Source organism: Prionailurus bengalensis, chromosome A1 (assembly GCF_016509475.1).
Source record: "Prionailurus bengalensis isolate Pbe53 chromosome A1, Fcat_Pben_1.1_paternal_pri, whole genome shotgun sequence".
NCBI classification, from domain to species: Eukaryota; Metazoa; Chordata; class Mammalia; order Carnivora; family Felidae; genus Prionailurus; species Prionailurus bengalensis.
Window position 1 is genome coordinate 115,427,651 of NC_057343.1, and position 27,993 is coordinate 115,455,643.

Sequence of the window (27,993 nt, forward strand, 5' to 3'; positions counted from 1 at the left end):
AACAAATACAACTAAAATTTAAGGCTGAAAAGTTATTAGCCATTACTAAACACATGCCTTGGAGAGCTTATACTGTCTCCATGGTGCAGACCCTGACAAGGAACAGTCCTAAAGAATCTCAAGCACACAAAGTGTATTCTTAAATATGGTTTAATACTCTTCTCCATTTCTGTACATCACAACACCAAGATTTCGCTGCTTAGGATCTCTCTGTAGAGGCTATAGAGAATGCAAAGGCTACGGTTTTCACCCCTCTTATTTACGTGTTTGTATGTGTAAGTGTAATACATATCAGTATATATTGATACACACATCAATATATAATGCAATATATATCACCAAAGAGAACACATTGATTAAAGAAATACAAAAATTTGGCATCATTTCCAAACTTAAATAGTAAAAATAAAAACTACAAAAGGAGCTGCATACCCTAAATGTATCATGTGAAACAACAAGCATATTCAAAAATGTAAATTTACATCCAATTTCTCTGGTCTTGTCATATCACATTAGACCCATTTACAATGGCAAAACCCTAAGGTACTGCTGTGAAGAGAGCATGTTTGCTCGCTCTTGGGTGTTCTGCAAACAAACAGCAGAGCCCAAAGCAAAAGCCTGTTCCGGTGAAGCCTCCCACGTTGGTGAATACCAAAGAATGGACTCTTCTCACTGGGGGTTGAGACATCAGGTTATACATTAAAAGACAGTCATTTGGACCTCAGAGTATACAGTGTGAGAACCAGAAGCTTTACAATTAAGACATACTCCCTTCATTCAAGTGAAACAGGATTATTGGAACGATAGGCAGGTCTGCAACCTGGGAACAAGGAGCTGGTTCAGACCAATAAAGCTACGAGTGACTGAGTCAAGTCAGTGAAGAACAGCAGTCAGGCACTAAAGTGTTAAAAGTACCCAATTTGAAAACCAAATGTACCCCACTACTCTATCAGTGTGGGAACGATACCAATTGACTTTTAAAAACCTTTGGTCCTTCAAAGTCCATTTGGTATACTTTTTTCCATTGCTACCACTGGGCACATCCTATACACTTTATTCACTGTCACCACCTCGGGCACGCCATGACCTTGCATGTCAGCTGGGGTCAAATCCAACTTAGAACCCAGCTATGAAGCGTGAGCTTCAGGTTTTCAGGCCCACTTTTGGATCCAACAATAGTTAAGTCCTTGGTGCCAGAAGCTGTGTCCCATCCCTTCCCACCCCTGCCCTTCCCACCCCCCTCCCATAATTTCTCATATGAGAGGTGCTTGTAAGTCCCATATTTGAAACAGATGCTCCAACCCCACCAGGAGGTCAGGGGTTTATAATTACATGCACAGTCATACATGTCTTGTCAGTCGTTCCTGTGAAAAACCTTGCAGTTCACTTAAAAAAAATCAAAACATTCACATAATCATGCCATCCAACACAAGGAAAACACAACCATCTCCCTTTTACCAAGGACAGACCCAAGCAAAATAAAATATTCTTTAAATTTCTTTGCTTCCACTTAAATTGCATGTTTTATTTCTCCCAATCCCAGCAATAGCACAGAAGCCCCATCATATCCATCCCAAACTGGTTTCTAGTAGGCTAAGATTATGGGAACCCTTATCAATGCAATTGATGCCAAGGGCTCCCAAACCCTGGGCACAAATGCACCTGCAAAACAGATGAAAGGGAACAGTGCATTGGCCCAAATGCTTCCTGTGTCAGTTTGACTTTGCAATGCAATTTGCATCCTTGAAACTGACAGTCTGGAGGGGGGAGGAGTAATGTGAGGGAGTGAAGTTGAAATTGCCTCCTATTAGCTCACCCTTTCAACATTAAACAGAGACCAAGAAAAAATGGTTCCAACATTTCACCGCATGTATTTCTTCTTATGCAGTCTAAGCTGAGAATGCCATGTAAATGGGTCACTGCGAAATGCAGCAATTTTTCTCCAATCAAAATAAGAAACAAACCAGTATGATCTCATTTCTATTAACTTTTGAAGGTTTACAGCAGTTAAAGTATTTTTGATTCTATGTATGAAGGTTAAAAAAATCATTTTTTTTTTCATAAAATACAAGAGCAACCAATTTCACCATCGAGTAAAAGTAAAAACTGGGATTCTTTTTTAAATTAGTCCAAAGTGGCATTTTAGGAACTTAGTTGTAGGCTGCTGCGCTGACACCATGACAAACCAAAGTGTAGGGTTGGGTCTGGTTTTGTTTCGGTTTTCTTTTCAATATCCAATGCTCATGGATTAAGTTCTGGAAATGTTCCAATTGTAAGGCAGGGATCTGTTTGGATTCCACCACGGGTATGCTCCTTGGGTTGGATGCTGGAGGGTGAGGCACGTTTTGCCGGACCCATGTCGACTACCTAGTAGTCATCAAGGTCAAAAAATTCATCATCTCCTCCTTGGTATTCCATTCCCTGGAAATCTACTCGGTACCGCAAGATACCTGGGAAAGCAAATCAAAGAGTAAATCACCAGTGTTCCTGGGATGGGGAGGGTTCACTTCAATAAGGAAAGTCCAATTCCCTTGTAGAATTACAGAAAACAAAGAGATGATGATAAAAAATACAGTTCCAACCAAGGAACCTGCAACCATGTGCTGCCTCAACCTCTTGCCTCTGCCTCGTTGGATGAGCACACTTCATCTCATAGCTTGATTTTGGGATAGCCAGGAAAGCTTTGGCCTGAGACCCTGGCTGTAAGTTTAGTTTTCTTATTTGCTACTTACCTCCAATTCCACCAAATCCTTTCACAAACTGGGATCCTTCTTGTGACTTATCTGTGACAATTTCCAACGTTGCTCCAAATTTTTTATAGTTGTTAGCAAACCATTCCAGCAGGGGCATGCTTTCAATCAGCTCATGTTCTTGTCCTGTCTGCAAGGGTGACCATGAAGATACAGAAAAAATGGGATTAGGATGTAATCAAGACTTAGCCACCCTAGCTCCCGGACCCACGATCATTCTCATTCTCTCTCCTTATTAAGTGGGTGTGCCATGCTCTATGTGAATTCTGGTTTCTAATGACATAATTCTAATAGCACAGAAGTTCTATTTCAAATAACATTCCTCCTCAGGCTCTGGCTCAATGATAAAATGTCAACACATACTTAAAGGTTTTTCAACTTCTGGTTCCTGTTGTTGTCTCTAAAGTGAGGCTGTTATAAAGTGTCTCCAGGCTGCACTCATTTAACAGCCCAGAAGAGACAAGCCAGATTTACTTTTTAGGGCAACCTTGTGAAAAACAAAGTCCTTCAACTCAGAATTTGAGGAACTTTAAGTGATCTGTGCTGGCCAGGTGACACTTTTGTGGTGATGCATACAGACCAAAGCTGCAGAAGCTGTTTCAGTACAAAAGCTTATAAAGTGAGTGAAGAAAGCAGCACAGGATTCACAATGCAGAAGAGGCACTAGTCAATCAAATCTTCCTCTTTACTATTTCAAGAATGAGAATATTTAACTACTTCATGGCACGGTCTCCTTCCTTGGAATCAGACAGGCATGTAGCATATAAGACGTGACCACCTCCTGTTGCCCCCCACTGCCAAGAGTATGAAGTCTGGTATCTCAAAGCTGATATTCTACTTTGCCAATGCCCTAATATAGATTTCCTTTCCTTGCATTTATTACCAAACTAGGAAAACAATCACATACCTCTTTGTCTGTGAAATGAGATTTATCCTTCTCTTGTTCTGGAGTTAGATAGAGAATTTTCTCCTCTGTAGTATTGAGGGAAAAAGTATGTTAACCTAGTTCTTATACACTAGCAGATTTAAGTCCCATGAGATAAGTCAGGTTAGATGAAAGGGCTTCTGAATTCATTCTATCAACCTTCTTTTTATAAGCAATATTAGTCAGCATGCACTTAATGTCTACCAGGTATACTGCTCCTACCGTAAGTAAACACCAAACATACTCAAGATACAGTTCTTGTCCTCAGGAAATTTAACAGTCTTAAGCAGACATTTATCAGTTCATGCAAAACAGTTTACGCAGACAGAAGCCACCTCTCCCAAATTTCCACCCCAGGTTTCCAGAACACAGAGGTCACCAACAAACCATAATCTTATTTAACTTTCTAATTCTCATACCTTCTGTGCCTTGGCAATGAAGAACATATCTCATTATATCCAGATTTTCATAGACTATTAGAATCTCTACAGCTCCCATTTCTAAAGCCTTTAGTGTATCTTCAACTCCAAAACAGTACTTGCCCGTGTCCTGACTGATTTCATCGAAGTATCGTCCTGTGATGAAGGATAGGTGAGGAAGCACATATATTAAAAGTTTCCTTTGTAGAAATAGACTTTCTGGCTCAAAATCCAAGAGATAGGGGTGGCTCAGTCAGTTGCACATCCTACTCTAGGTTTTGGCTCAGGTCATAATCTCATGGTCTGTGGGACCAAGCCCTGCATCAGGCTCCATTCTGACAGTGTGGAGCCTGCTTTGATATTCTCTCTCTCTCTCTGCCCCTCCTCGGCTTGCGCACACATGCACTCTCTCAAAATAAATAATAAAAAATAAACTTAAAAAAACGCAAGAGAGGGGCGCCTGGGTGGCGCAGTCGGTTAAGCGTCCGACTTCAGCCAGGTCACGATCTCGCGGTCCGTGAGTTCGAGCCCCGCGTCGGGCTCTGGGCTGATGGCTCAGAGCCTGGAGCCTGCTTCCGATTCTGTGCCTCCCTCTCTCTCTGCCCCTCCCCCGTTCATGCTCTGTCTCTCTCTCTCTGTCCCAAAAATAAATAAACGTTGAAAAAAAAAAAATTAAAAAAAAAAAAAAAAACCCGAGAGAGAGAAAATAACAACTTAAAAATAAGAGCCAAAAGTTGTGAAAAGTCCTACCACTCTAGTTGAGGCTCTAGAAATTGACTCAAGAGTTAATAGCGGGGCCAAATACACAACCACTTGGAAAAATGTGTGCTCCATAAATCAGAAACAAAGCCAAATAATGGCCAGATTTTTTTTTTTTTAAGATTTGTTTATTTTTGAGAGAGAGCACAAGCAGGGGAGGGGCAGAGAGAGGAGAGGAGAGAGAATCCCAAGCAGGCTCCACGCTGTCAGCACAAAACCAAGCGGGGAACTCAAGAAACGTAAGAATAAGACCCAAGCCAATGCTTAACCGACTCAGCCACCCAGGTGCCCCAATGGCCAGATTAATCTTTGATTTGGTCTCTATTCACCACTGCATTATAAAAGATAATACGTGAAAACTGAAGTTTGGTTCCTATTGCCAAAGGGTAAAAAGAGTGGAAATACAAGCACACTTACTAGAACTCAAGAATAAAGGAAGATTAATGACTCCACTGAGGAAGATTTTAATACAAACGTTCAATCTTCCTCTTACCCTTTTGGCATTTTGTTACATATATATAATCACACACAAATATACATACAAATACATTTCACATAATAAGTAAGTTGCATTTCACTGATACCTATTAATTTCTTCTCTTGAATGAATTTCACGTTGGAGAGGACTTCAGTAGATAGCTCGATAGCTTGGTTGAACCCATTTTCACCACCATAGGATATATCAACTAATTTTAAAACTTTTGACTGCAACCTCTGACATACACACATTAAAAAAAAAAAAAAAAAGGCATCATTAGTACTTCAAAACACCTTGACCAAGACACACTTCTTCTTAATGGGTCTTTAACCACTTCTAACTAAAGTCTAAAGAGGGAGAATATGGGGAAAGAGCCCAGTATGTTCATGAGCAGGTCTCAGTGAGCAACACTGTAAAATGTAACTTCCCCAGGCAGTCATATCACACATTTGATTAGATTTGACAACTCATTAATCACCAACAAGACTAAGTTCCTTGTTAAGGAAACAGGATATTGGTTCCTGCCATATAAAGTGGTTGGGTACAACACCACTTCTTTGGTTGAGACTTCTACCATATAATGCTACTCCCTCTCAAGAGCACCTTTGAAATGTGTTATGCCTGAGTCCATGTCACAGACCAAAAGATTTTTTTGGATTAAATGCTTTAGGCTAATCAGCTCTATCATATTACTGGGAGTTTCACTGCTTTATTTACCTCCAGAAATAAATCAGAAGACCAGAAAAACCCCTACTTTCTCTGAAATCACATTCCATTTTGAGGCTAATTATAGCAATTCACTAAACCAGAAGCTGCCACCAGACCATAATGATTCTATCTAAAAATGGTTGGTTTTCAAAGAGAAAGAAGACCCAGAAAAGCGTGGAGGAGTGTTTCTTAATAAAAACCTGTCAACTTGTTTTTAAACATGAAATTCTGTCAACTTGTTTTTAAACATGAAATCTATCACTTGAAAACCAAAAAGATGTGCATGTCCCAGTGCTCAGAGGACCCACTACTCTCACCTAGCAACTTAACAGAGCATCTACTTCTCACTTACCTGATCAAACATATCAGATTGACTTAGTTCAGTTTTAAAGTCAGCTGATCCAGCTAAAACAAGACCAGCCACATTCACTTTGTCCCCAGAAATAAAGAGCTGTACAGCAGTCTCAGCTACTTTCCGAACATAGTTATGTCGCTTTTCCATTCTTAAACGAGCAAAACGCAAGGCTGACTGACCTCCTCTACCTTTGACACAAAAAGTGGGAAAAAATGGGTAATTAGTAAAAAGTACAAAATAACTTGTTAATTAAAAACGAATCATGCCATTATCTAACAAAAAGACAGAGAAAAATTACTATTTATTTTAAATGAATGTTTGGCACAAACTGATACACATTTTCCGAATAAATACCAATTATCTTATCAAAAGAAGAATCATAAGCACCAATGAGTCATGTGTCATTTCATGATGCCTCTCATCTGGAGTTATTCCCTTTATGTAGTTGACTACCCCTTAAAAAAATATCTTATTTGTTAAAGTAATCTCTACCCCCAGTGTGCAGCTTGACTGAAATCACAACCCCAAGATCAAGAGTTGCACGCTCTACCAACTGAGCCAGCCAGGTGCCCCTACAGTTGACCCTTAAGAAAAACACAGTGTATTTCTGTAAATGTATTTTCTCTCTGATGATTTTCTCATTAACATTTTTTCCCTAACTTAAAGAATACAGTACAAAATATAATTAACATACAAAACATGTGTTAGTCAATTGTTTATGTTAATGGTAAAGACTTCCAAAAATAGGTTATCAGTAGGTAAGTTTTTGAGAAGTCAAAAATTGTATGTGTGTGTTTGGCGGGGGTGGGGGGCGAAAGTGGTGCCTGGGTGGCTCAGTCAGTTAAGCATCTGACTCACTCCTGATTTTAGCTCAGGTCACAATCTCACAGTTCATGAGAGTAAGCCCTGCCAACAGGCTCTGCACTGGGTATGGAGACTGCTTGAGATTCTGTCTCTCCTCTCAAAACAAGTAAATAAATAAACTTAAAAAAAAAAAGTTTTATGTGGGTTTTCAACTGTGCACAGAGGTTGGGACCCATATGTGTTGTTCAGGGGTCAACTGTACTATTTGTTTCTTTTTTGCTAGACACAAAATGGGCTCATGTTCTCCTCCTGTGTTACCATGTTTCTTTGGGAGATCCACAGTGAATTTGTGTAGGACTTCTCTTGTGTTTCCTTGGAGTGTGCCAAAAAGTGCACCACTACCATCTATTACAATGAAGCCAAACTTGCTGTCATCCGAAAGTAGTGCTGTAAGAGCCTGAAAAGCAAACATAAGTTATCACACAATAAATAAATCCCAAAGCTTTGTTAGGGTCAAGCCAAAATCCAAAAGGATGTACATACAAGCCCTTTTACCCCATCCACAATGGTAGGAGTACTTAAAGTCATTTTATGGAATAATTTAGACTATAGCTATAAATATGTAAGCCATACGGTCAATTTTGAAACAGATGCAGGGAAAAACGCCAACAATAATGATAGAGAGCCTTTCAACAAACCTGACCTGGACACATGAATAGAAAACCAAGAGAGGTATAGGGTTCAGATTAATTCTATCCTTGATTTGATTTAGACTGATGGCAATCCATGGAACATAATGTTGAAATGAAAAGTCCAAACTCTAAAACAACAACAGTACAAAAAGCTAACCTCCATCAGGTCACTTTCTGTATTATCCCATCATTAGCAGGCAGCATTCATTATAGCAAATAAGGGTATCTTGTAAATCAACTCTAGAGAAGGAGTCCATGAGGAGAAAACCCAAAAAGTCTACAAAAAGATCTAGATTTGAAATGTTTCATTTAACATATATGTCTTGAACACCCTTAATGGTATCAGGATCTAAAACTCAATTTTATTAAAAAAAATTTTTTTTAGGGGCGTCTGGGTGGCGCAGTCGGTTAAGCGTCCGACTTCAGCCAGGTCACGATCTCGCGGTCCGTGAGTTCGAGCCCCGCGTCAGGCTCTGGGCTGATGGCTCAGAGCCTGGAGCCTGTTTCCGATTCTGTGTCTCCCTCTCTCTCTGCCCCTCCCCCGTTCATGCTCTGTCTCTCTCTGTCCCAAAAATAAATAAACGTTGAAAAAAAAAATTAAAAAAAAATTTTTTTTAATGTTTATTTTTGAGAGAGACGTGAGTGGGGGAGGGAGGGGGAGGGATAGGAGGCGGGGAGAGAGGGAGAGAGAGAGACACACATAGAGACAGACAGACAGACACACACACAGAATCTGAAGCAGGCTCCAGGCTCCGAGCTGGCAGCCCAGAGCCCGACATGGGGCTCAAACTCAGAAATCGGTGAGATCATGACCTGAGCTGAAGTTGGCCACTTAACGGATTGAGCCACCTAAAACTCAATTTTAGGCACCCCTAAAACTCAATTTTATTTTAAAGGTATTATATAGCTAATGATTTGGAGTTTTTCTGGGGGAAAATTCTCCTTCTAGGTTAGCTTATAATTATATCCCCATAGTTCTGTCCCCACAAAGAACAAATATTTAAATAGTCCTGGAACCCATATAGATGGGTCAAGAGTTTTCCTGATGGAAATCTGCACACCTGGTAGATGACTAGTTCCTAGGTGCCAGGCTTCTTTGGAGTTAAGAAATACCCTTTCCATTTTAACTAAGGAAGAAAATATTTCCTTTAAGAATTGACCAGAAAGGAGATTAATCATTAGTAATCAATCTTTAATCATACCATATCTGAAAATTAGCATTAAGACATGAATGTTGTGCCATTATGTCACAATCTGTTAGGTGGCTTGATTAGGTTTTCAATAATTCTGCTCATCAGGGAATACTTATCCCTCTTAAGAATGTGTAATTGTCCTGATGAAGCGACATAAATTGTGTTGTACAGCATGTCACATTCACATCTAGTTATCAACATATCAGCTGAAGCCAAAATAAACAAAGCTAGCAAGATTAAAGAGTACCTGGGAGGGTTAAGGTTTAGAAATACTAATGAAGCTAGCTTAATAAAAGCTAGATAACACAAATAACAGGTACTACTTAAATTAAGACTTGAAATCTGCTTTCATGAAACTAGATACAGGTAAGTGGGACATGGTAGCTAAGAGCCTTCCCAATGAAGCTTTCGCCAAAAAGAGGCTGGCAAGATAGCCCAGAGAACAGTCTCAACCATCTATGCAACGAACCAAGATCCAACTGGAATTGGACTTCCTGTCAAGTTAGCAGAAATCATCCATTGTAAACTGTGTCGACAAATGTCAGTTCTAATTCCACTGTAGAGGTTTTTCCCTAAGTTGATGAAAAGCAAAAGACTGAACTAGGAGCCAGCTGTGAATTCCTGATTGTTCTACTGTTGACTGATTTAGGTCACTCTAATGAGGTTTCCTTTCCACCCTTAAATTTTATCTTATGGCAGCTCTGTCACTCAAAAGTTTCATGGGGAAATAAAAGCTCTTACAGTCCTAAAGGTTTTATAATTTGTGAACTGAAAACTAAGGATGCAAGAAATATAGGCAAGTATCATGGGTATACAGGGAGAGATGGAGAGATAGGCAATTATTTCTTCACCTCTAACCAGTTCTCCAAACCCAGTTTAGCACTTTCTTCAAACATGATGGTCATTCAGTGTGTCACAATTAATGTATAATTTTTTTTTTTTTGAAAATACCCAGCCTTGTGGTACAATGACTTAGAAAATAGTCTAGCAATTCCTCAAAAGGTTAAGCAGTTACCATTTAACCCAGCAATTTCATTCTTAAGTATATATACTGCCCTCCCATGAAAACGTATGGTCACACATATGGTACATGTATGTTCAGAGCACTATTATTCCTAATATTCCTGATGAACAGATAAATCAAATATAGCAAATATGATCTGGTAATAAAAAAGGATGAAGTACTGATGCTAAGTGAAAGAAACAAGTCACAAAAATCTACCCATTGTATGAAATGCCCAGCATAAGTGAAATCTAGAGAGACAGACAAAATCAATGGTAGCCTAGAGCTGAGAGATCTTGGGGAGGCGGGGGTACGGATGGGGGGTGGGGGGGAGGATGGTAATGACTGCTAATGGATATAGGGTTTCTTTCTGGGATGATGAAAATACTGTTTGAACTTCTTACCTCTGTATGGAATTTGTTGTCACACAAATACAATGACGTATTAATTGGTTTGAAAGGTTCAAAGTCAATGTTGACTTTCTTTTCCTTTCCTTCTTCTGTTACAATGGTACCACAGTAAACAACCAGGCCATTTGGAGGTACTGCAAAAAACACACAATTTCTCTACTTAAATCTATAGCTAATTTTCCTCAATTAATAGAAAATGTTCCTAGTACTGTCCCTACTCCTTTATTATTTTTAAAGATTTATTAAGTAATCTCTACAACCAATGGAGGGCTTGAGCCTACAACCCTGAAATCAAGAGTCACATGCTCTAATGACTGAGCCAGCCAGGTGCCCCGTGTCCCTGGTTCCTTTAAGTCATAATTTAAATAAAGCAGAAATATCTGTAAATCTCTCCGGCAGAATTCTCTCCCTAATTTTAAAAATACTTGAGATGTTTAAAAAAGGAGGATTTACACTTTTAAGTAACTACTACTTAGCTTTAAAGAAAAAAAAAGGGGAGAGAGGGGTAAGTTCCAAGGCCAAAGGTAAATTGCTGATGGCTATCTGAAAAAGATACAATAGTGACCAAAAGCATCATGGCAGGATCAAAGTGGAAAATATAACCAAAACACAATAGAGGAGGAAAATGATCAAATTCTAGATTACCTTTGTTATAAAGTTTGAGTCTTTGTTGTACAGATGTAATGGCTCCCAGGACTGAAAGGCGGTTTACTCGTGACTTAATGTTAGATGCAGTTCCAAACTCATCTGCTAACATTTTTGCCACTCGTGAAATCTGGTCTTTGGGAGGAATGATCAATGATATCATGCTTGTGCCATTGCTGTGAAAGAAAGAGTAACATCAGAGGTTCAAGTACCACATAAGTCAAGAGTTTAAATTCATGCTTATCATAGTAAAGGGAGCTAATGAAATCCCCTTAAAATAGAAATATATCACTCTCAGTGATTAGGAAGATAGGGACTATTCCAGTGTAATCAAAGTATGCCCAGAATTAGGAAAAGTGATCAGAATGTGATAGGTACTCAATTATTTGAATCAATTTTAGCTAGCCAAAAGAAAAAGTAGTAAGGCACTTTAAAGGATGCTTGGGAAACACCTCATTCTTCAAGGGCAAAGAGAGAAGCTTTCATAAGGGGGTGATAACAGGCTGGAATATGACAGTGAGTCCATGGTAGAAGCTTGGAATCTGGTGGTTCTTCAGTGGGAGAAGCCACCACAGGATGATACAACAAGTCTTTACAAAGTCTAGATGAAATAACTGAATATCATAGTGTCTCTCCTTTTCTTTAAATTCCAGGCTCACCATGAAAATTTAAAATCACTAGTTTAGCACCCTTAGGAACTAAACTAGTTCCTAATAGGAATAGCAGAATCTTGGAATTCAAACAAACATCCCAATTAGGAAATCATACATCTACTCTATGTGTTTCTCTAAACGTATTTTACATATTAATCACTTTTTAAAAAAAATTCATTTTGACACACTGTGTGGAGGGGGGGTGGGGGGGGAGAGAGAGAGGGAGAGAGAGGGAATCTGAAGCAGGCTCCTTGCTGTCCGCACACAGCCCAACGTGGGGCTCAATCCCACCAACTATGAGATCATGACCTAAGCCAAGATCAAGAGCCGCTTAACCACCCAACTGAACCACCCAGGCGCCCCCATATTAATCATTTTTCAATCTAAGACACACACACCCCATATATGAGAAATTGGCCAATTCAGGGTGCTCAAATTCCAGCTTCTAAAATTCAAAACCAGGACCAAACTCTGAACTATGAAGGACACTACTATCAAAGCCTTGCCACGTGGGAGGTCCCTTTTGAGCAGCCACCAACTTCTGTATAACCTCAGTATTGATGCCAAAACCTTTTTTAGCTACATTCTCCAGACATTTATTAACAAGATCTCATTTCAATATTTCTACTTCTACTTGAAGCAAACACAAAACTACATTATCAAAACAAATGAACTCATCACTAATCATCAGGGTAATGCAAATCAACACACAAAAACACTTCACACCCATTAAAATAGTTACCATCAAAAAACAAAATAACAAGTGTTGGCAAAGACATGGAGATATTGGAACCCTATGTCTTGCTGGGTGATGTTAAATCACACAGCCATTATGAATAGCAGCATGGCAGTCGTTCACATAAACACAGAATTACCACATCATCTAGCATTGCCACTTCTGGGTATATACTCCAAAGAGTGAAACTGGGAACCAGATACTTAGGCACTAATGCTTACAGCAGCAATGTTCACAACAGCCAAAAGATGGCTAGAATTCCTACATCCATCTATCCATTTGATGGATCAATAGTAACACAAAAAAGTGGTACATATATACAGTGAAATATTATTCAGCCTTAAAGGAAATTCTGACACATGCTACAATCTGTATGAGCCTTGAACAATTTATGCTAAGAGAAATAAGTCATATACAAAAGGACACATACTGTATGATTCCACTTACATGAAGTATCTAAGAGTAGTCAAATTAACAGAGACAAAAAGAACAGTGGGTTGCTGTGACTGGGGGGAAGGGGAAATAGGGTGTTGTTTAGCATGGTTTCAGTTTTCTAAGATAAAGAGAGTTCTGAAGACTGGTTGCGTAACATTGTGAACGTATTTTTAACACTACTTAACTGCATAAATAAATTGGCCAACATGGTTAAATTTCATGTTGTGTGTACTCTGCCACAATACAAAAGCTAAAAGTTCATTTATGATAACACAAAAATTTAAAGCACACATTCTCTTTAAATTAGGAGTTCTTGGGGGCACTCTACAATAAAATGTAGAGAAAACCTTTATCCACAGGTATCTGAAATTTTAAAATGTCTGGAAAAATATCTTCATATAGTAAAATTAATCCCGAAAATTTGTTTTTTCCCAGTATTAATGTTGGAAAGGGACCTCATTTACATAAGACCTTGCCCTTTTAAAGTCTTCTAAGTGGTAAATCCCTCAGTTCCCTTGCAATACAAGTTTTCTCTATAAGCAGACAAGCTGCCTATCTAGCCCTTCCAACTATCAGAATAGTTACATTCAGATTATCAGCTTATTTTCTATCTTTGAAACTGGCACTGTTTCTGTTGGGGTTTCTATTTAAAACCCAGAAGGTCAGTTCATAACCTTTGCGATACTTTCCTCAATGAACTACAAGTTGATCAATGACAAATGACAGTACCTGGTAAAGTATGGTGTGTGCTCTGCTGCCACCCCTTGGGTAGGGGAACAAGTATTCTAGCCAAACCAGAGAAGCAAGCAAATTTATGAGGAGCAGCTTTACTTGGCATCACAAACACAATCAAAATGATCATAAAACAAAACTGCTTCAGGACAATCCTTTGCTCATGCACACACAAACACACATTAAGTCAGGTGTATCACTCTCTAAAATGTTTTTCATTTTAATGTTCACAATACAACTACATAAAAGGAATTTTTCTAAACCAGGAGAAGGTGCCCAGAAATAAAAAATTCTACATAAAATTCTACCTGTGGCCATGTTCCAGTTTCTGAACTAAATGGAAAAAGAATTCCCAAATGAAACAAATGGTTATCTTCAATTACAAAAAAAAGAAAAATGCAACAAATGGTTATCTTCAATTACAAAAAAAAGAAAAATGCTCTTTACCGTCAGTGAGTTCGTTGGATCCTATTTTTAAGCAACCAACTGTAACAAACTGCTTTTCTTCCAGTAATTTATCTTTCTAGGTTTCTAAAAAGGAAATTTCCTAAGAACCTTTCAGATAAGTCTTTAACAGAGTTATGTCAAACACTATAGGCTAGGGGGAGAAGACTTTGCTTTCATAGGGACTGGAAACATTAGACACGTAAATTTAACTTCAAACATGGTCTCTACTGTAGTTGCCATTTACCTGTCTCTAAACGGGCTGTCAATTTATGCACAATAGGAAAATATACAAAATGGGGAAAAAAGAAGATATATATGAGAAGTTTTAATATGGACTTTACTAGCTTGTGCTTATTCTCAGATTAACAATTCTCAAAAGAACGTATTTCTCTATCCCACGGGCTCTTGGAATCTTTAGGGATCAAAGGAGTTATTTCTCAAAAGGGCTCAGTTTTTAAAAGCTGACGTGCTCTGATTTACGGAGTAGTTTCCTAGGAGATGGAACTAGCAAAGAGGCAATCAGTAGGGAATGGAAAGAGAAGGGGCTCCAAGGATAGCAGGGGTGAAGGCTCAGCTCAGGAAGTCAACAGGCACCAGACCCCAAAGGATGGAAAATTTAAGGCTAAAGAGGATGTTGGGACAAATTCACTGAGTGAACCTAAAATGCCTGAAGGAAATCCTTAAAGCAAGATAATCATGCAGAGGACAAAGCAATGACCTTAAGATAAGCAGCTATTTACTTTCCACTGCAGATAGGTTAAGAAGATAAGCATTCATTAAGCAACTTTGCTGTTATAGCACCAGAGTTGGACAACCAACCTTACACTTACAACCATGTAACATTCTACAGGACAAAGTAATGAAGACACCTGAGAACATTATCTTGCCATAGGTTTCCACTTAAGTAATTCAGAAATGTAGCTTGCAAAACAAACAAACAAACAAACAAAAAATTCTACCAAGTTGCTAAATCTGAAACACTACTTGAAAGTTAGTTTTGGCCTCCTACTCCCTTTGAATTTTGATTAATGCTCAAAAAATGACCTTTCACTAGTTTCCCCTTTACGTCTCTCTCTCCTAGGTGAGGGGGAGCACCTTAAATTTTTGAATTCATCTTTATTAAATGGATGGCCTCTATTTTAAAATTTAAAGGCTACTTGATAATATCCGAATTTTTTTTATGTTGGGTTTAACAGAAGCATATTTAAGTTTTACCAGGAAAGTTTCCAAACAAAATAACCGCTCATTTACCCCCAAGGCAAGCCACTCAAGGTCGCTAGACCAGTTTGTGTAAACACAAAAATAAAATCAAGGAAGTTGAATTTTCCTTTTTTTTCTTTCAGAAACACACAACAGGGGAGGGGCAGAAAGAGAGGGAGAGAGAATCCCAAGTAGGCTCTGCACAATCAGCGTGGAGCTGGACCCCGGGTTCAAATCAAACTTGAGAACTGTGAAATCATGACCTAAGCCAAAATCATGAGTTGTACACTCAAATGACTGAGCCATCCAGGCTCCCCAAGGAAGCTGAATATTTCAAAGTAACCCGAATAACCCACAGGGAAGAACAAGAAGTAAAACTCTCACCAAGGAGTTGCTGGCTACATATACAAACTACTACCTTTTTAAATTTAAGAGTTTTCATGTACTGGTCTGCTTTGCCACTATATCCTTTTTCAAAAATCAAAAGGCTCTCATTTAAGAGTTAGTGAATTATAAGGTACAGCAATGATTCACATGCAGGTTGTAAAAACTGGGCAAAGCAAGACAGACAATACACAACAATGTGCCACATAGGGCTCCCAGGGGCTTCTGCTCTTAGATTCCTTCTTGTTCTCACCATTTTAGGGGTATTTTCCCTTATCAAAGAAGAGTTCATCAATGCTTTCAGAGACTAACTTCTGAGAAGTAAAATATTTGGGAGACAGAAGGAAGTAGTAGTTGTAAATAGACTAAATGCAGACAGTAAATAAAACTAGACAAAACTCAGGAAGGAAGAGAATTTAAATAAAGAGCTGACAGCTTTTCCTTCCTTCAGTCTCAAATAGATGGTTGAAGGAAAAGTTTCTCTCCCTAAGATGAGAGGTTATGATAGTGCCACCAGTTATCCATCCAAGGTTTTATGAATCCTGCCTGAGCACTATTAACACAGAGACATTTATAAGGTTACCTGAAGTACCAGAACTATAATGTATTTCAGGAAGAAAATGCAAGGTAATCAGAACAAGCCTGGACTATGGGATGTGTTTAAGTTTAGGTCTCAGAATTCCAGCCTTGGATTCAAGGTACCTTCTGATGAATGACACACAGAGAAAATCTAGGCACTCTTTCACTTGTAAAGAGCTTATTAAGATTCATCAATAATGCTCAAGAACATTTTAGAAAGGTAACTGGAAAAAGAAAAAACCTCGTAGTTCAGTGACCTATTTGCATGAGAACCCTGAATCTCTGGAAAATTTTCTAAAGGAGCAAAACAAATGCTCAGCAACAAAAATTTCCCCTTCCTCCACCTTGATTCCATCACTCCCCCAATAGGGACAGTGATGGTGGTGGTGACTGTGATTAAGAGGGAGTCTCAATTTTCAGAATGACTGATTCCAACAGAATCAGCATCACTTCTGATGTGTAATTAGGGCTGAGAATCACTGGTTTGGCTAGCTTTCTGCGTCCGCAAGAAGGATCTCTTGGCCAGCTGAACTCAAATTCCATGACCTCATCCACACCTAAAGAAGATCAACTCACAGAACCCACCTGCAGGAGGTAAGATGCTGTCATTTACCCTTCCTGGCAGCAATACAACCACAATGAACTGTCCAACTTTTCCCAGATAGAACACAAATGTCCTGCTACCCCTCTCCTCACTCTTATGTAATGGAACTACTTTCAGGCTAGGAACCAGAACACTTTAGAGACTGCCTATAATACTTTGTAATTACGATTTAGAGTATGTGCTCACCAAGGAGCTTTCATCTCAATGTTTGATGGAGTTGTGCCTAGGATATGGATGCCCAAGGCTTCCCACCATCCCCTTTTCAAGCTCAAAAAACTCAACTTAAATCTCAGTCAAATCATTTCTGATAATTGCCAAGCTAGCCACATTATATGGATCACCAGCTGAAAAATCATTGAGTTCCTCTCCAATTTCTACTGCCTTTGTCTGTATTTCTTATTCACCATGGGGTTTCTATTTTTCTTTTACCAAACATACCAAGTTTAAACTTTAAGACTACAGCAGTCTTTCTGATATGGGTTTAATATGGGAACAGAGTAGGAGGCTGGTTAGGAGCACAGATTTTTTTTGAAGATTTTTTATTTTTAAGTACTCTTTACATCCAATGTGGGGCTTGAACCCATGATCCTAAGATCAAGAATCAACATGCTCTTCCAAATAAGACAGCCAGGTGCCCCAGGAGCACAGATTGGACCTCAGTTTCTACTTTCTTCCCAAGGTCATGAGGGTTCTGTAATACAGGTGAAGTACCTAGCATGGATAGCAGATAGTAAGTGCTCATTCAAAGGTAACCAGATGGAACTGTAGCTCCATGTACTCTACCCCTCTGCTCTTTAGTAGTATAATCAGAAAGAATTAACATGACAGCAAGCACAGTTGAGGGGAGGGGGGGTATTTCAGATGGTGGTAAGTTTTATTTGAATCTGAGTAAGTCCAGAGATAAAAGCTGACTTTGTGGTAGGCAACTACCATTCTTAGATTACAGGATTTATCAAATCTTCCAACAGAACAAAAGAACCAAACCAAAAATGCAGTTCAAATTAATACAGCTAGAGCAGAAGCAATTTTGTATAAAGAAAAGCAGAAATCCTTTCCCCTCTAACACTTTAAATAATTTTATTATACAAAAGCTTAAGTAGCTTTATCCTACAGCTGTGGCATGGTTCACGTTATTTTGATATAACCCAGAGTTAGCCACTACTTCTGCCTAGTTGTCAGTCACTTCAAAGATCTAACCCCACTTTCTCTTCCATCAAGTATCAAATAGTAAGATAACATGTTGCTTTACACTAGGTCTATAGAAGCTTCTTAAGGGCACAAATCATTTTAGCACATGAATCTGATGAATAAACAAACGGTTAATTCTTAACATCAGAAAGAGGATCTTCTATATTTGGTCTCCTCTAGGCAAACACCAGAGATTTATTCTAAACTACCATTTAAAACTTTGCTAGTCTTTGGAGAGGAACCAACATTTGCCTAGAAATGACTAAGTGTCCCAGCTTTCGCTTCGTTAAAAAACCCAAATCACTCCATTAGTCTTTAAACATAACAAAACCAATACTTCCAAAGTGTCTTCTTTTGCTTAATTTTGTTCATCCTGAACTTGATGCCCTGGCCCCTCATCATCTATGAGGCAGATTGGAGGTGGATGGGCCTGCCTTTTATAAACAGTTCAGAGAATACCAAACTAGGAGGGAGGATTCTATTACTGTTCAAAAGACTAAACAGAATTACCAGAAATTGGTTTATGCAATTGACCTTAGGGTCAGAAGCCATTACCAGATGGGACAAAGTCCAAGATCTGAATATACTGAGACATTAAAACAGCTTCTACAAAGAAAAGAATAACTCACATGTCCCAAAAATTTCCAGCAGAAAGCTTACAAAGGTTCATTTTAGTATTTTACCCTCAAAAGCACTACAATTACTTAGTTACCCAAAACAAAAATGTATGTATCTGATGCCTTTTTATACAATTACAGGCATTCATTTGGTCTTAAAAAAGAAAAATTTTAACAACTTCACAAAGTTAACCTAGTGGAATATTCCACCAGGGAGCAGCAGAAGCTGGAAAATTTCTCTAGTAGTCTCACATCAAGGCAAAGCCTACAGGTAGCAGTCACAACCAGCATTAGGCACCAGTGTTCTACAAGGAATCCTAGAAATGAGATAGTTCACCTGATGTTTCTTTACCACCACTATAAGTACTTTTCACATAAAACAGAAGCCACTGCCTTCTTCTTACTGTTCTAATACACAAAATGAAATTCTGTGGAAGGATTTAAACCCAAGTTACTTCCCTCACCAGCGATGCTCATTAAGAGTAAATATGTTTGGTACTCAAGTTCTTCCTTGGGTAGATTTGCAAATAGCATGTCTGTTTTACTTTTATCTTTGCTCCTGGGTCTCAGCACACCTGCTCCCTCTAGTAAAATGCAAATCTCCTTGGACAAGAGTCCTCCTTTCAGAAGGGAATGGGAGATGTTTCTACTTAGCAAAGAAATACCAATCAAAGAGGAAGGCAGCATGGTATAATAGGATCACAGGCTTTGAAATCAGGAAAGTAGGAACAGAAAATCCAGCACTGCCCCTCACCAGGGTGGGGCGTGATGTTAGGCAAGCTACTTAATCACTCTTTATTTCAATTTTTTCATCCGTGAAATGGCAATAGTTTCCTCACAGAATTGCTGTGAGGAGTCAAAATGTAGGCTATTCACCTCATCTTTAGAAAACTAGTTTTATTAAAACACATCTCAGCCACGAACCTCTAACCCTGTCTTTCCTGAGAATTCTCTTTGCTTAAATGGAGTCATTAAGCCCAGAAGATGCCAGAAAATAGGAGCCAAGAAAGGAAGAATATTTTTTAGTAAAATCTAAAAACACCCAGAGGTATTAAGGAATTAATGTTTGGGGATCAGCACTTTTCATTACTTGCAAATGAAAGTTTATTTAGGTTGAAAGGCAAACTGTTGGGACTGTCTTAAGCTTTGTCATGCCAACTTTACGAACAAGGCACACATGCACAAATGCTCTGTGCTATTTCAATACCCTGACAGCTCACCAACCATCAACCAACACAAAGCTCTTGGATCTAATTTTAGACTAACTGGCTTTCAATCAAAAATGAATTTCAATTACATTTCAAAGCCATAGAGCAGTTACAGCTTCACTCCATCACTGTATCAAAGATACTGTATCAGCCAAATACTACTGCCCAAGGTAACAATCTATGACAGTACCTGCCTTGCCTAGGAAATCTGCCTGAGTAGTTATACAACCTTTTTTGGTATCTGATAATGTCCAACACCTCATTCTAGACCCTAATCATCATCTTACAGCACACCCCTCTTCAACATGTACTGTGTTATTCTGTACTTACTAACATGGGTCTGGAAATGGTTCATATAATCAATTCAGGGTTGTGTGTCAGACCATGTTCTCACTGCATTACACATTTTTTTCAAAATGTCCAGTGTCCAACCTACAGATATTTAAGTTTGTAAGCTAACTGGTTAGTAGTAAAAATGCATTTGTAGGCTTCAATTTTTATATATCTAGAACTCTGGATGTGAGTTTGGAGAAATATCTGATTTAGAGGGCCACAAATGTGGCAGGGAAAAAAATCTTTTGTTTTGACTAAGAACATTCTTCTCAAGGAGACCTTAGAGCATCAAATGAAAATGTGAAAACAGAAGAGCACAGGCACAATATCCCCAAGTTAATCTGCATGACAAGAGGTAGTTTTCAGGCATCTGAAGACAGCAAGTCCTCTGAACTGGATAGGAAGGATGGGGACAAAAGACACAGCATTCACTGGATGTAAACTTCATGTTTGAAAACTGCTGTTAATTACAGACAAATTAAGCAGACTGAAAGAGCTGGATTAAAGCACAGGAAACACGATCAATGTATAACATGTAAGAATCAAATCTGTTTTCATCTTTGTATCTGTAAGAGAATAATGAAATTATGGCTTGTAAAAACTCAATTATGTTTTGGGGGAGGTGAGAAGAGAGCAAAAAACTATTTCTCTTAATTTTCATTCACTGATACTCAGAGAAAGAAAAGGTATCTGTTCAGAAAGTGACAAAAATAAGAAACAAGGAAGTTTACTTTTTTTTTTTTTTAATTTTTAATGTTTATTTACTTTTGAGAGAGAGCAAGTGAGCAAGCGAGCGCAAGCTGGGGAGGGGCAGAGAGAGAGGGAGAGAATCCAAAGCAAGCTCCAGGCTCTGAGCTGTCAGCACAGAGCCCAACCTGGGGCTTGAACTCAGACCGCAAGATCATGACCTGAGCTGAAGCTGGATGCTTAACCAACTGAGCTACCCAGGCACCCTGGGAAGTCTCCATTCTTAATACAAAGCAGGCACAGGTTTAAAGTGTGTCCAGTGGCATTAGATAGAGCTGTTATCAAAGGAAACTTCATGCTCTTTGGGTAAATTGCCCACAAGAAACCTAATTTCCAACCTGCTGGAAAGAAGGGCCTCAAAGCCCTCTCTCTAATCCCTCTCCCCCTCATTAAGGTAACAGATTGCTGAGGGGCACCTGGGTGACTCAGTGGGTTGAGCAGCTGCTTTGGCTCAGGTCATGATTTCGTGCTTTGTGGGTTTGAGCCCCACATCAGGCTCTGTGTGGCTAGCTTAGAACCTAAGGCCTGCTTTGGATTCTGTGTCGTCCTCTCTTTCTGTCACTCCCTTGTTCGTGCACTCTCTTGCCTCAAAAATAAATGTTAAAAAAAAAAAAAAGATAACAGGCTGCTGAAGAATTAATAGACACCTATAGAATGTATCCTACAAAAAGGTTCTATTCTGAGATCCATAGAGAACACGCCAGACTCTGAAGAAATTTCTGCTGTTCTAATTCTTAGTTTCAGCAGTGGGTCTAGGGAAAAGAGGCAAATTTTTCCTTCGGACTCTTCAAATAGGATGTAACACCATTCAGCTCTGCTCCTAAACTTATTTTAAGTTTTCTCACAAGAGAACATCCGGCACAAGGGGCCACACTGAGCACACCCTCAAACTCCAAGCTTTTAAGAAAAAGAGCCCTCTGATAAAAGGTTCCAACTGGTCTGTGTGTATGGGGGTGGGGGGGAGACACCTATAATCCACACTGCATTTGGCCTTAAAAGTTACTCTAATTAGACACTTGTGCTTACCTAGGAGTGTGTCCACAGTAAGCCTTCCCTTCCTGGAAGGATAAGTATATCTGCTACTACAATGAGAAGTCTGTCAAGGATTGAAATTCAAAGACAGTAATTGTTCATTAGGTTCACAGTGCATAAAACATTATTTCTGAATCAACAGCTGTTAGAACTAGTTCTGAGTTGAGGCAGGCAACCAATGACACTCAGGAGTGCATGAAGGCTACCACACCCTATCAAATATCTTCTCTTCCCTTTTTTCTCTTCTCATGGCTCAGACCTGTTGGTGGCATTTGTATTCTGGCCTCTTACTAAGAGGCTAAGACCTCTGTCTGTAGTTGTAATTTGGTCTGCGTTCATCTCTTCTCAAGAAATTAAAAACATTCTAATTTTTGACTTTTTTTTTTTTACCTAAGTAAAAATAAAAGTATCTAAAATTCATGGCTTTGAGAACATTACACACGACATTTAGGTGAATGTTCTATTAACCAACAATTTTCACTTGGGGAAGGTATTCAAACACATTTAATATACTTTACTCGATTCAAATCATATTCATAGCCTGTCCAAATTATTTGTCTGTAAGGTTAAAAAAAAACCTATTCAACAATCTCACAAAATTACTTTTAATTCAACATAATGTGAAGAATTTTATAGAGATTTATTAAAAAAAAGGGTTATATGGTATAAGAAATGTATGTGGTTTTCGTCCACAGCTTTTGACAAAGATTCTGAAACCCTTAGAATTTCCTAGGTTATGGAAGGTTTTTGTTACTCATAAGGAGTCTCTAAAGAGCACACCAGACTTATTAATGAAGTGACTAAGGGTGGGTCTCAGAATGGGGTGGGGGTCACCAGAAAGGCCAGGTAACTATCTGAGGGTTAGAACTTTCAGCTCCATCCAAAGACCTCTGGGTAAGGTTTGGGGCATGGAAGGAGGGACAATCTACAGATTAAGTTTTATAATGTCTTGAACAAGATTTAGTGAACTTCTGGGTTGGTTAACCTAGGATGTATGCCCCAGTTCCACAGGGACAGAAGCTCCTATACTCAGATGCTTCTGGACCTAACCCTAAGTACTCTTCATTTGTATCCTTTATAATATATCAGTAAATCTAAGTAGTGTATTTCCCTAAGTTCTGTGGGCCATTCTAGCAAATCATTAAGCCCCCAATTTAAAGCCTGTAGGTCAGAAGTAGGGGAAGCCCAGACTTAACACAAATGGGGGCAGTCTTATGGGACTGAAAACTTTACCTTAGGGGATCAGATGATAAGTTTATGTAATACTAGAATTAAACTGTAGGACACTCAGCTGTTACCCTCTAAGACTGGAAAAATGCTTGGTGTGGGACCCTCTTCCCAGTTTGGTTTCAGAACTATTTAAGAGTACAGCAGAAAAGAAGCTATATTTTGGGAAAGAAAAGACAGTGATGTATATAGCCAAATTATTTCTATTTTCTTCAAAGTCAAAATATCTACAAGTTGTTTTTTAATTAAACAGGAAAATTTAAAAATGCCAAAGACCACTACAGAAGACCTAAATAAAGTTTACAAACTGTGCAGATCTTCAAACAAGGGTTATTTGAGCCTTCATTATTTCTGACATATACAAGGTTCCCCATCAAAATAAGTGAAAAAGTATTCTGACACCTGCAGATGCAATTTAGCCCAAATTAACCTTGTCTCTCACATGTACCATTGTCCTTGGCTATAACGGGCTCTGGCAATGATTTTATTACCTGAAAACTATAAAGCTTCCATCCTTATTTCTGGGGCTATTTCTTGACGGTTCAAAAAAAAACATTAGCAGGAAAAAACCAACCCACCCCCCAAAAATTTCCCCCCACCTACCTTTCTTGTAACATTATATTCCACTTGCTTTAGTTCCTTACCCAGAATACCCACAACCACAGTTCCATTCACATGGCTCTAGTTCCAGTTTTGGCTTACATACACATTTGTCCCCATTAAGCCAACGATGGAGAATCATAAACCAGGAAGAACTTCCACTAACATTAAGTGGGACTACGTATACCAAAAAAAGCGGCATATTATTTAACACACACACAGAAACTAACATTCAACTAAACTTACATGATACTAAATAGGTCTGTTTCAGCTAACTTTAAGTTATATGACTAATACTTCTTTCAATTCAGAAAATTAAGTACATTGTGGGCTACAAAAAGACTCCTGGCCAAGTTCCCTATGTTAGTCATTTTGGCTCTTATAAATGCTCTTCCACAGATATGACAACATTAAAAGGCTGTTATAGCTTAGATTACAATTTGAGTCAATCCAGCCTTATATTTTTTGAAAACATTTAATATATCCACTGCACTGTGTAACACACTAGTTCAAGCCCTGGGCTCTACTACACTTCAGATACCAAGTTATTTAACCTCTCGGCCTCCATTGCCTTGGCTATCAAATGGTGTCAACACTTTCTGCCAGGATTAATGAAGTAGCTTACTGCTTAACAGTGTCTAGAACATACTAACTACTCCATAAAGTATGTGCTTAGAAACTTCACTCTGTTCAGATGTACTTAATTAGTGAGTCCATTTTGCAGCAGTTCCCTTTTAAAGCTAAATATGGTTAATATTATCAAAAGATAATCACAAATTGACTCAATTTCAAAATTACTCTTATCACACCATACTTTATAGCTGTTAAAAACAAACCAATCTGATTTTCATGCCCAGAATTCAACACTACTGGGAGGGGGAAAAATTTGTTTCAAAAACAATTCTATTATCCACCAGTAAATTTCACTATCTAGTGCTAATAACCATGCTTGAACATTTTCAGTTTTCTCCTTAAATCCACAGGCTGCCCAACACCAGTACATATAGATTCATTTGGTCATTCAGTTTGTCTTTAAATGTCATTACACTTCTTAAAATATCTTAGTGTTAAGAAAACATTTCTCACTGTACATACACTAAGATAATCTGAGTCAGACTTTAATACAGTTCAGCCATGAACATGAAATCTTGCTATTCCTGAAAAGAAATTGGTATGTACTGGGAAACTTCTGAAGCAAGCTGAATACACTTGTTGACTCTTTACTAATACCCAGAAGTAGCCAAGATTTAAAATTTTCATGGGATCAAGATGCAATCAAATCCTGAATAAAAGCAAAGTAGGAAATGATTATCAACCACATAATTTGTTTAAAGGAAGACTACTCCCAGCTATTTGAGAAAGCTTTAATTCTGGTCTAAAATGTCCAAACTAACTTCATCACTAAAAAGTAGTCACTAAGAACCTCATTTTTGGTGAGCTTTAAACTTTACTGAACTTTGCTTAATAAAGGGATAAAGCCTTTAAAAGCTGTAAAGAGGAGCTTAAAGGTTTCAAGTGGCTAGGTAACATGGCAAGGGACAAATGTAAGAATTAACTTCCTTCATCAAGCCATAAAAAGAAATGCTGTTATTACATGCAATGTTTTATTTTTAATGTTACTACACTCAGACAATAAATTATAATCGTTAATTTATTTTAGACTTCCTAAGAGAATATAACGTATGCAGATTCTAATGTGTGAACCTGCCTCCAAATTAAAGTAGTAAGAGAACAAATCTACAGGTCATATCCAACTTTAAACACTGCATCAATGATGCATAAAAGCCATACTCAATTGAAAGTAACACAACAGAAGATCCCAGTGAAATGAAAGAACCTGGCTAGCCAATTCCTAGTAATGCATCAGACATAATGGGTCAGGACCTGTATTACCCCTCTTGTAATAATGTGCTCACACTTGGGGAATAATTATTCAATTTACTATATGGCACAGAACCATCTGGGTTCAAGTTCCTGTAAGATTATTATATAAGTCTGAGTATTTTATTAAGTTCAAAGAAACAAACTTAAATAAAAAATAAGCTGCCACCTTCAATTTCCATCAGGGAAAGAGTTAGCAAAAGCCCAAGTCACTAAACTGAGCCAAACTTTCAGAAGCTTCATTTCAAGCAGAAACGTCACTAACTTAGTAAGAACAAGACACAATGGCAAAACCAATTATCAACCCTAGCTCTTTGGTGTAACTAAGTACACCTTTCATAGGGTAACAATTTCATAGGGTAACAATTAAAAACTTAATTAATCCTATCATTGTAAGCCAACCAATCAAAGACAAACCTGGACTGGAAACCAGAATGCACAATTCTTGTGCTGAAAACAAACCTTCAAAATGGCCTGGGGCAAGGCACTCTGCTATTCTAAGAATGCTCAAACATACAAATATGTCATGTTCCAAATGCTTTTTTGGGCCACTTCCTGTAACCAAAAAGTTCCTACAACTGGAAAAAGAACAAAATAAAGTGAGAAAAGGGGAGTACCTCTGACACAACTTCACCAAGTAATTCTTTGTTAACCTAAAAGGAGCATATACACCCAGTTTCAATATAACATTTCCATAGTGCACATCCACAAAATTTACAAAAGGAGACCCAAAGCCCATCTAATTCAGTTATGAATTTCAACAAGCACTAGTACATCAGGAACCTCTATCCCTGAAAGTTCCAGAGAGAGGAGAAAAACGACCCTGTTAACAGTTCACATCAACTGCCCCATAATCCGGATTTCTCCTGGATATACAGACCCAGGCAACCAAAATGTCCCCTCTATCCGACCCCGCATATGTTGGCATTTTCAATTTATAGGCGGATACTTTAACAGCTAAAACCAGGAAGCTACGGGGGTAATTAGAGGACTTGGGGGAAGTCATCTGGGAAGAGCTGGAAGACCCAGAGATATCAGAGGAAGTCAGAAAGAGGCTGTCCCTGACCACGTCTCCGTCCTGTCCCATCCAAACTTCACCCACTCGGATCTCAGAAAAACAGGAGGGAGAGGCCATTTTAATAAGGTATGGCTGAGAAACATGAAGAAGAGAGGAAATCAGGGAAGAGCGTTCGGAAAGGAAGGCCGAGCCCTTTCTCCCCAAGTACCCGAGTAGGGTGGCAGCACCTGGAGTCGAAGAGGGAAGTGTTGGATTCAAATGCCTGGGAGAGATTCAAAAGTAGCAATGACCTCTCACGTAAGGGGTTAAGTGGTCCGAGACCCGGGAGCCGGGCCCCTTATGCCCCGAAGCAGGGGAAGGATCCCTTCTCGGGCCAACCGCGCAGACCCTCGCCCCTGGGTCGGGGGCTACTACCCAGAGATCCAGAAGGCGGGAGTTGACTAGTGCCTGGTTCTCCTCATCCGGCCATGCGGCGCGGGGGCGGCCATCCTGAGGGGTCCGGGAACCAAGAGGGCACGGGGGGGCCGGACGCGGCGCTCACCCGCGGGCCGCCTCCAAGCTCTTGATGAGCTTCTTGATCTTCCAGATCTCCACGTTCCTATCGGCAGCACTGGGGTCGTCCGCCATCTTCTCGCCTCCTCCTCCCTAGAGCGGCCCGGCGGGGCCCGGAGACACCAAGACCACAGAGTTAGCGCCGCCGCTGGGGCAGAGCGGCCCCCTTCCTTGCCACCCCCGAGAGGCCCTCTTCTTCCTGCCCCGCGCAGCCCGCCGCGGCGGTCGCTGGCTTTTCCCTCCCTCGGCTTACCTAAGGGCCCAGTCCTGGGCGGCAGCGGCTGCTCCTCCCCGGCGGCGGCTCCGCGGCGGCGGCTCTGACGTAGGACACCGGCTCCCTCTCTCCAGGCAGCTGCATGTGTTGCAATCCGCTCACATGGGGCCTGTGACATCACTTCCTCCGCCAGAGGCTAAGTGGAAGTCGGCGGGCGGAAGGGAGGGGGCCGGTGCGGAAGAGGGGAAGCTCTGCGCGCGTCGCGACTTTCCATTGGCCCTCCGCGCCGCGGCCTACAATGAGTCCTCTGATTGGTTACGGCTGGGTTCGCGCTGCCTTGTGAGGTAGGTCCCGGGGCGGGGAAGTGGCGCCTTCCTTCCGGTCCCGCTAGCCGGGTGGAGGAAGCGGGCGGAAGCCGGTGATTCTCGCGAGGATTTACTCAGCTCCCGGCCAGCCTTGATTGGG

General features: G+C 39.7%; 1 protein-coding gene across 2 annotated transcripts; it reads right to left on the reverse strand.

Annotated features, from left to right (window-relative positions):
* Positions 1–134: 134 nt before the first annotated feature.
* Positions 135–27,739, reverse strand: ETF1 (eukaryotic translation termination factor 1). 2 transcript variants are annotated; one of them, XM_043589008.1, is made up of 11 exons: positions 27,568–27,739; positions 27,304–27,407; positions 11,142–11,317; positions 10,491–10,630; positions 7,517–7,655; positions 6,392–6,582; positions 5,438–5,567; positions 4,095–4,250; positions 3,658–3,722; positions 2,733–2,880; positions 135–2,450 (listed from the first exon to the last, which is right to left on the reverse strand). In XM_043589008.1, the coding sequence occupies exons 2-11, from the start codon at positions 27,387–27,389 to the stop codon at positions 2,368–2,370; spliced, it is 1,314 nt and encodes a 437-aa protein (XP_043444943.1). In that variant the 5' UTR covers positions 27,390–27,407; positions 27,568–27,739; the 3' UTR covers positions 135–2,367. The 2 variants fall into 2 exon arrangements, with proteins under 2 accessions (XP_043444943.1, XP_043444951.1); XM_043589016.1 differs by lacking the exons at positions 27,304–27,407; positions 27,568–27,739 and adding an exon at positions 27,177–27,275.
* Between the last annotated feature and the right edge of the window lie 254 nt (positions 27,740–27,993).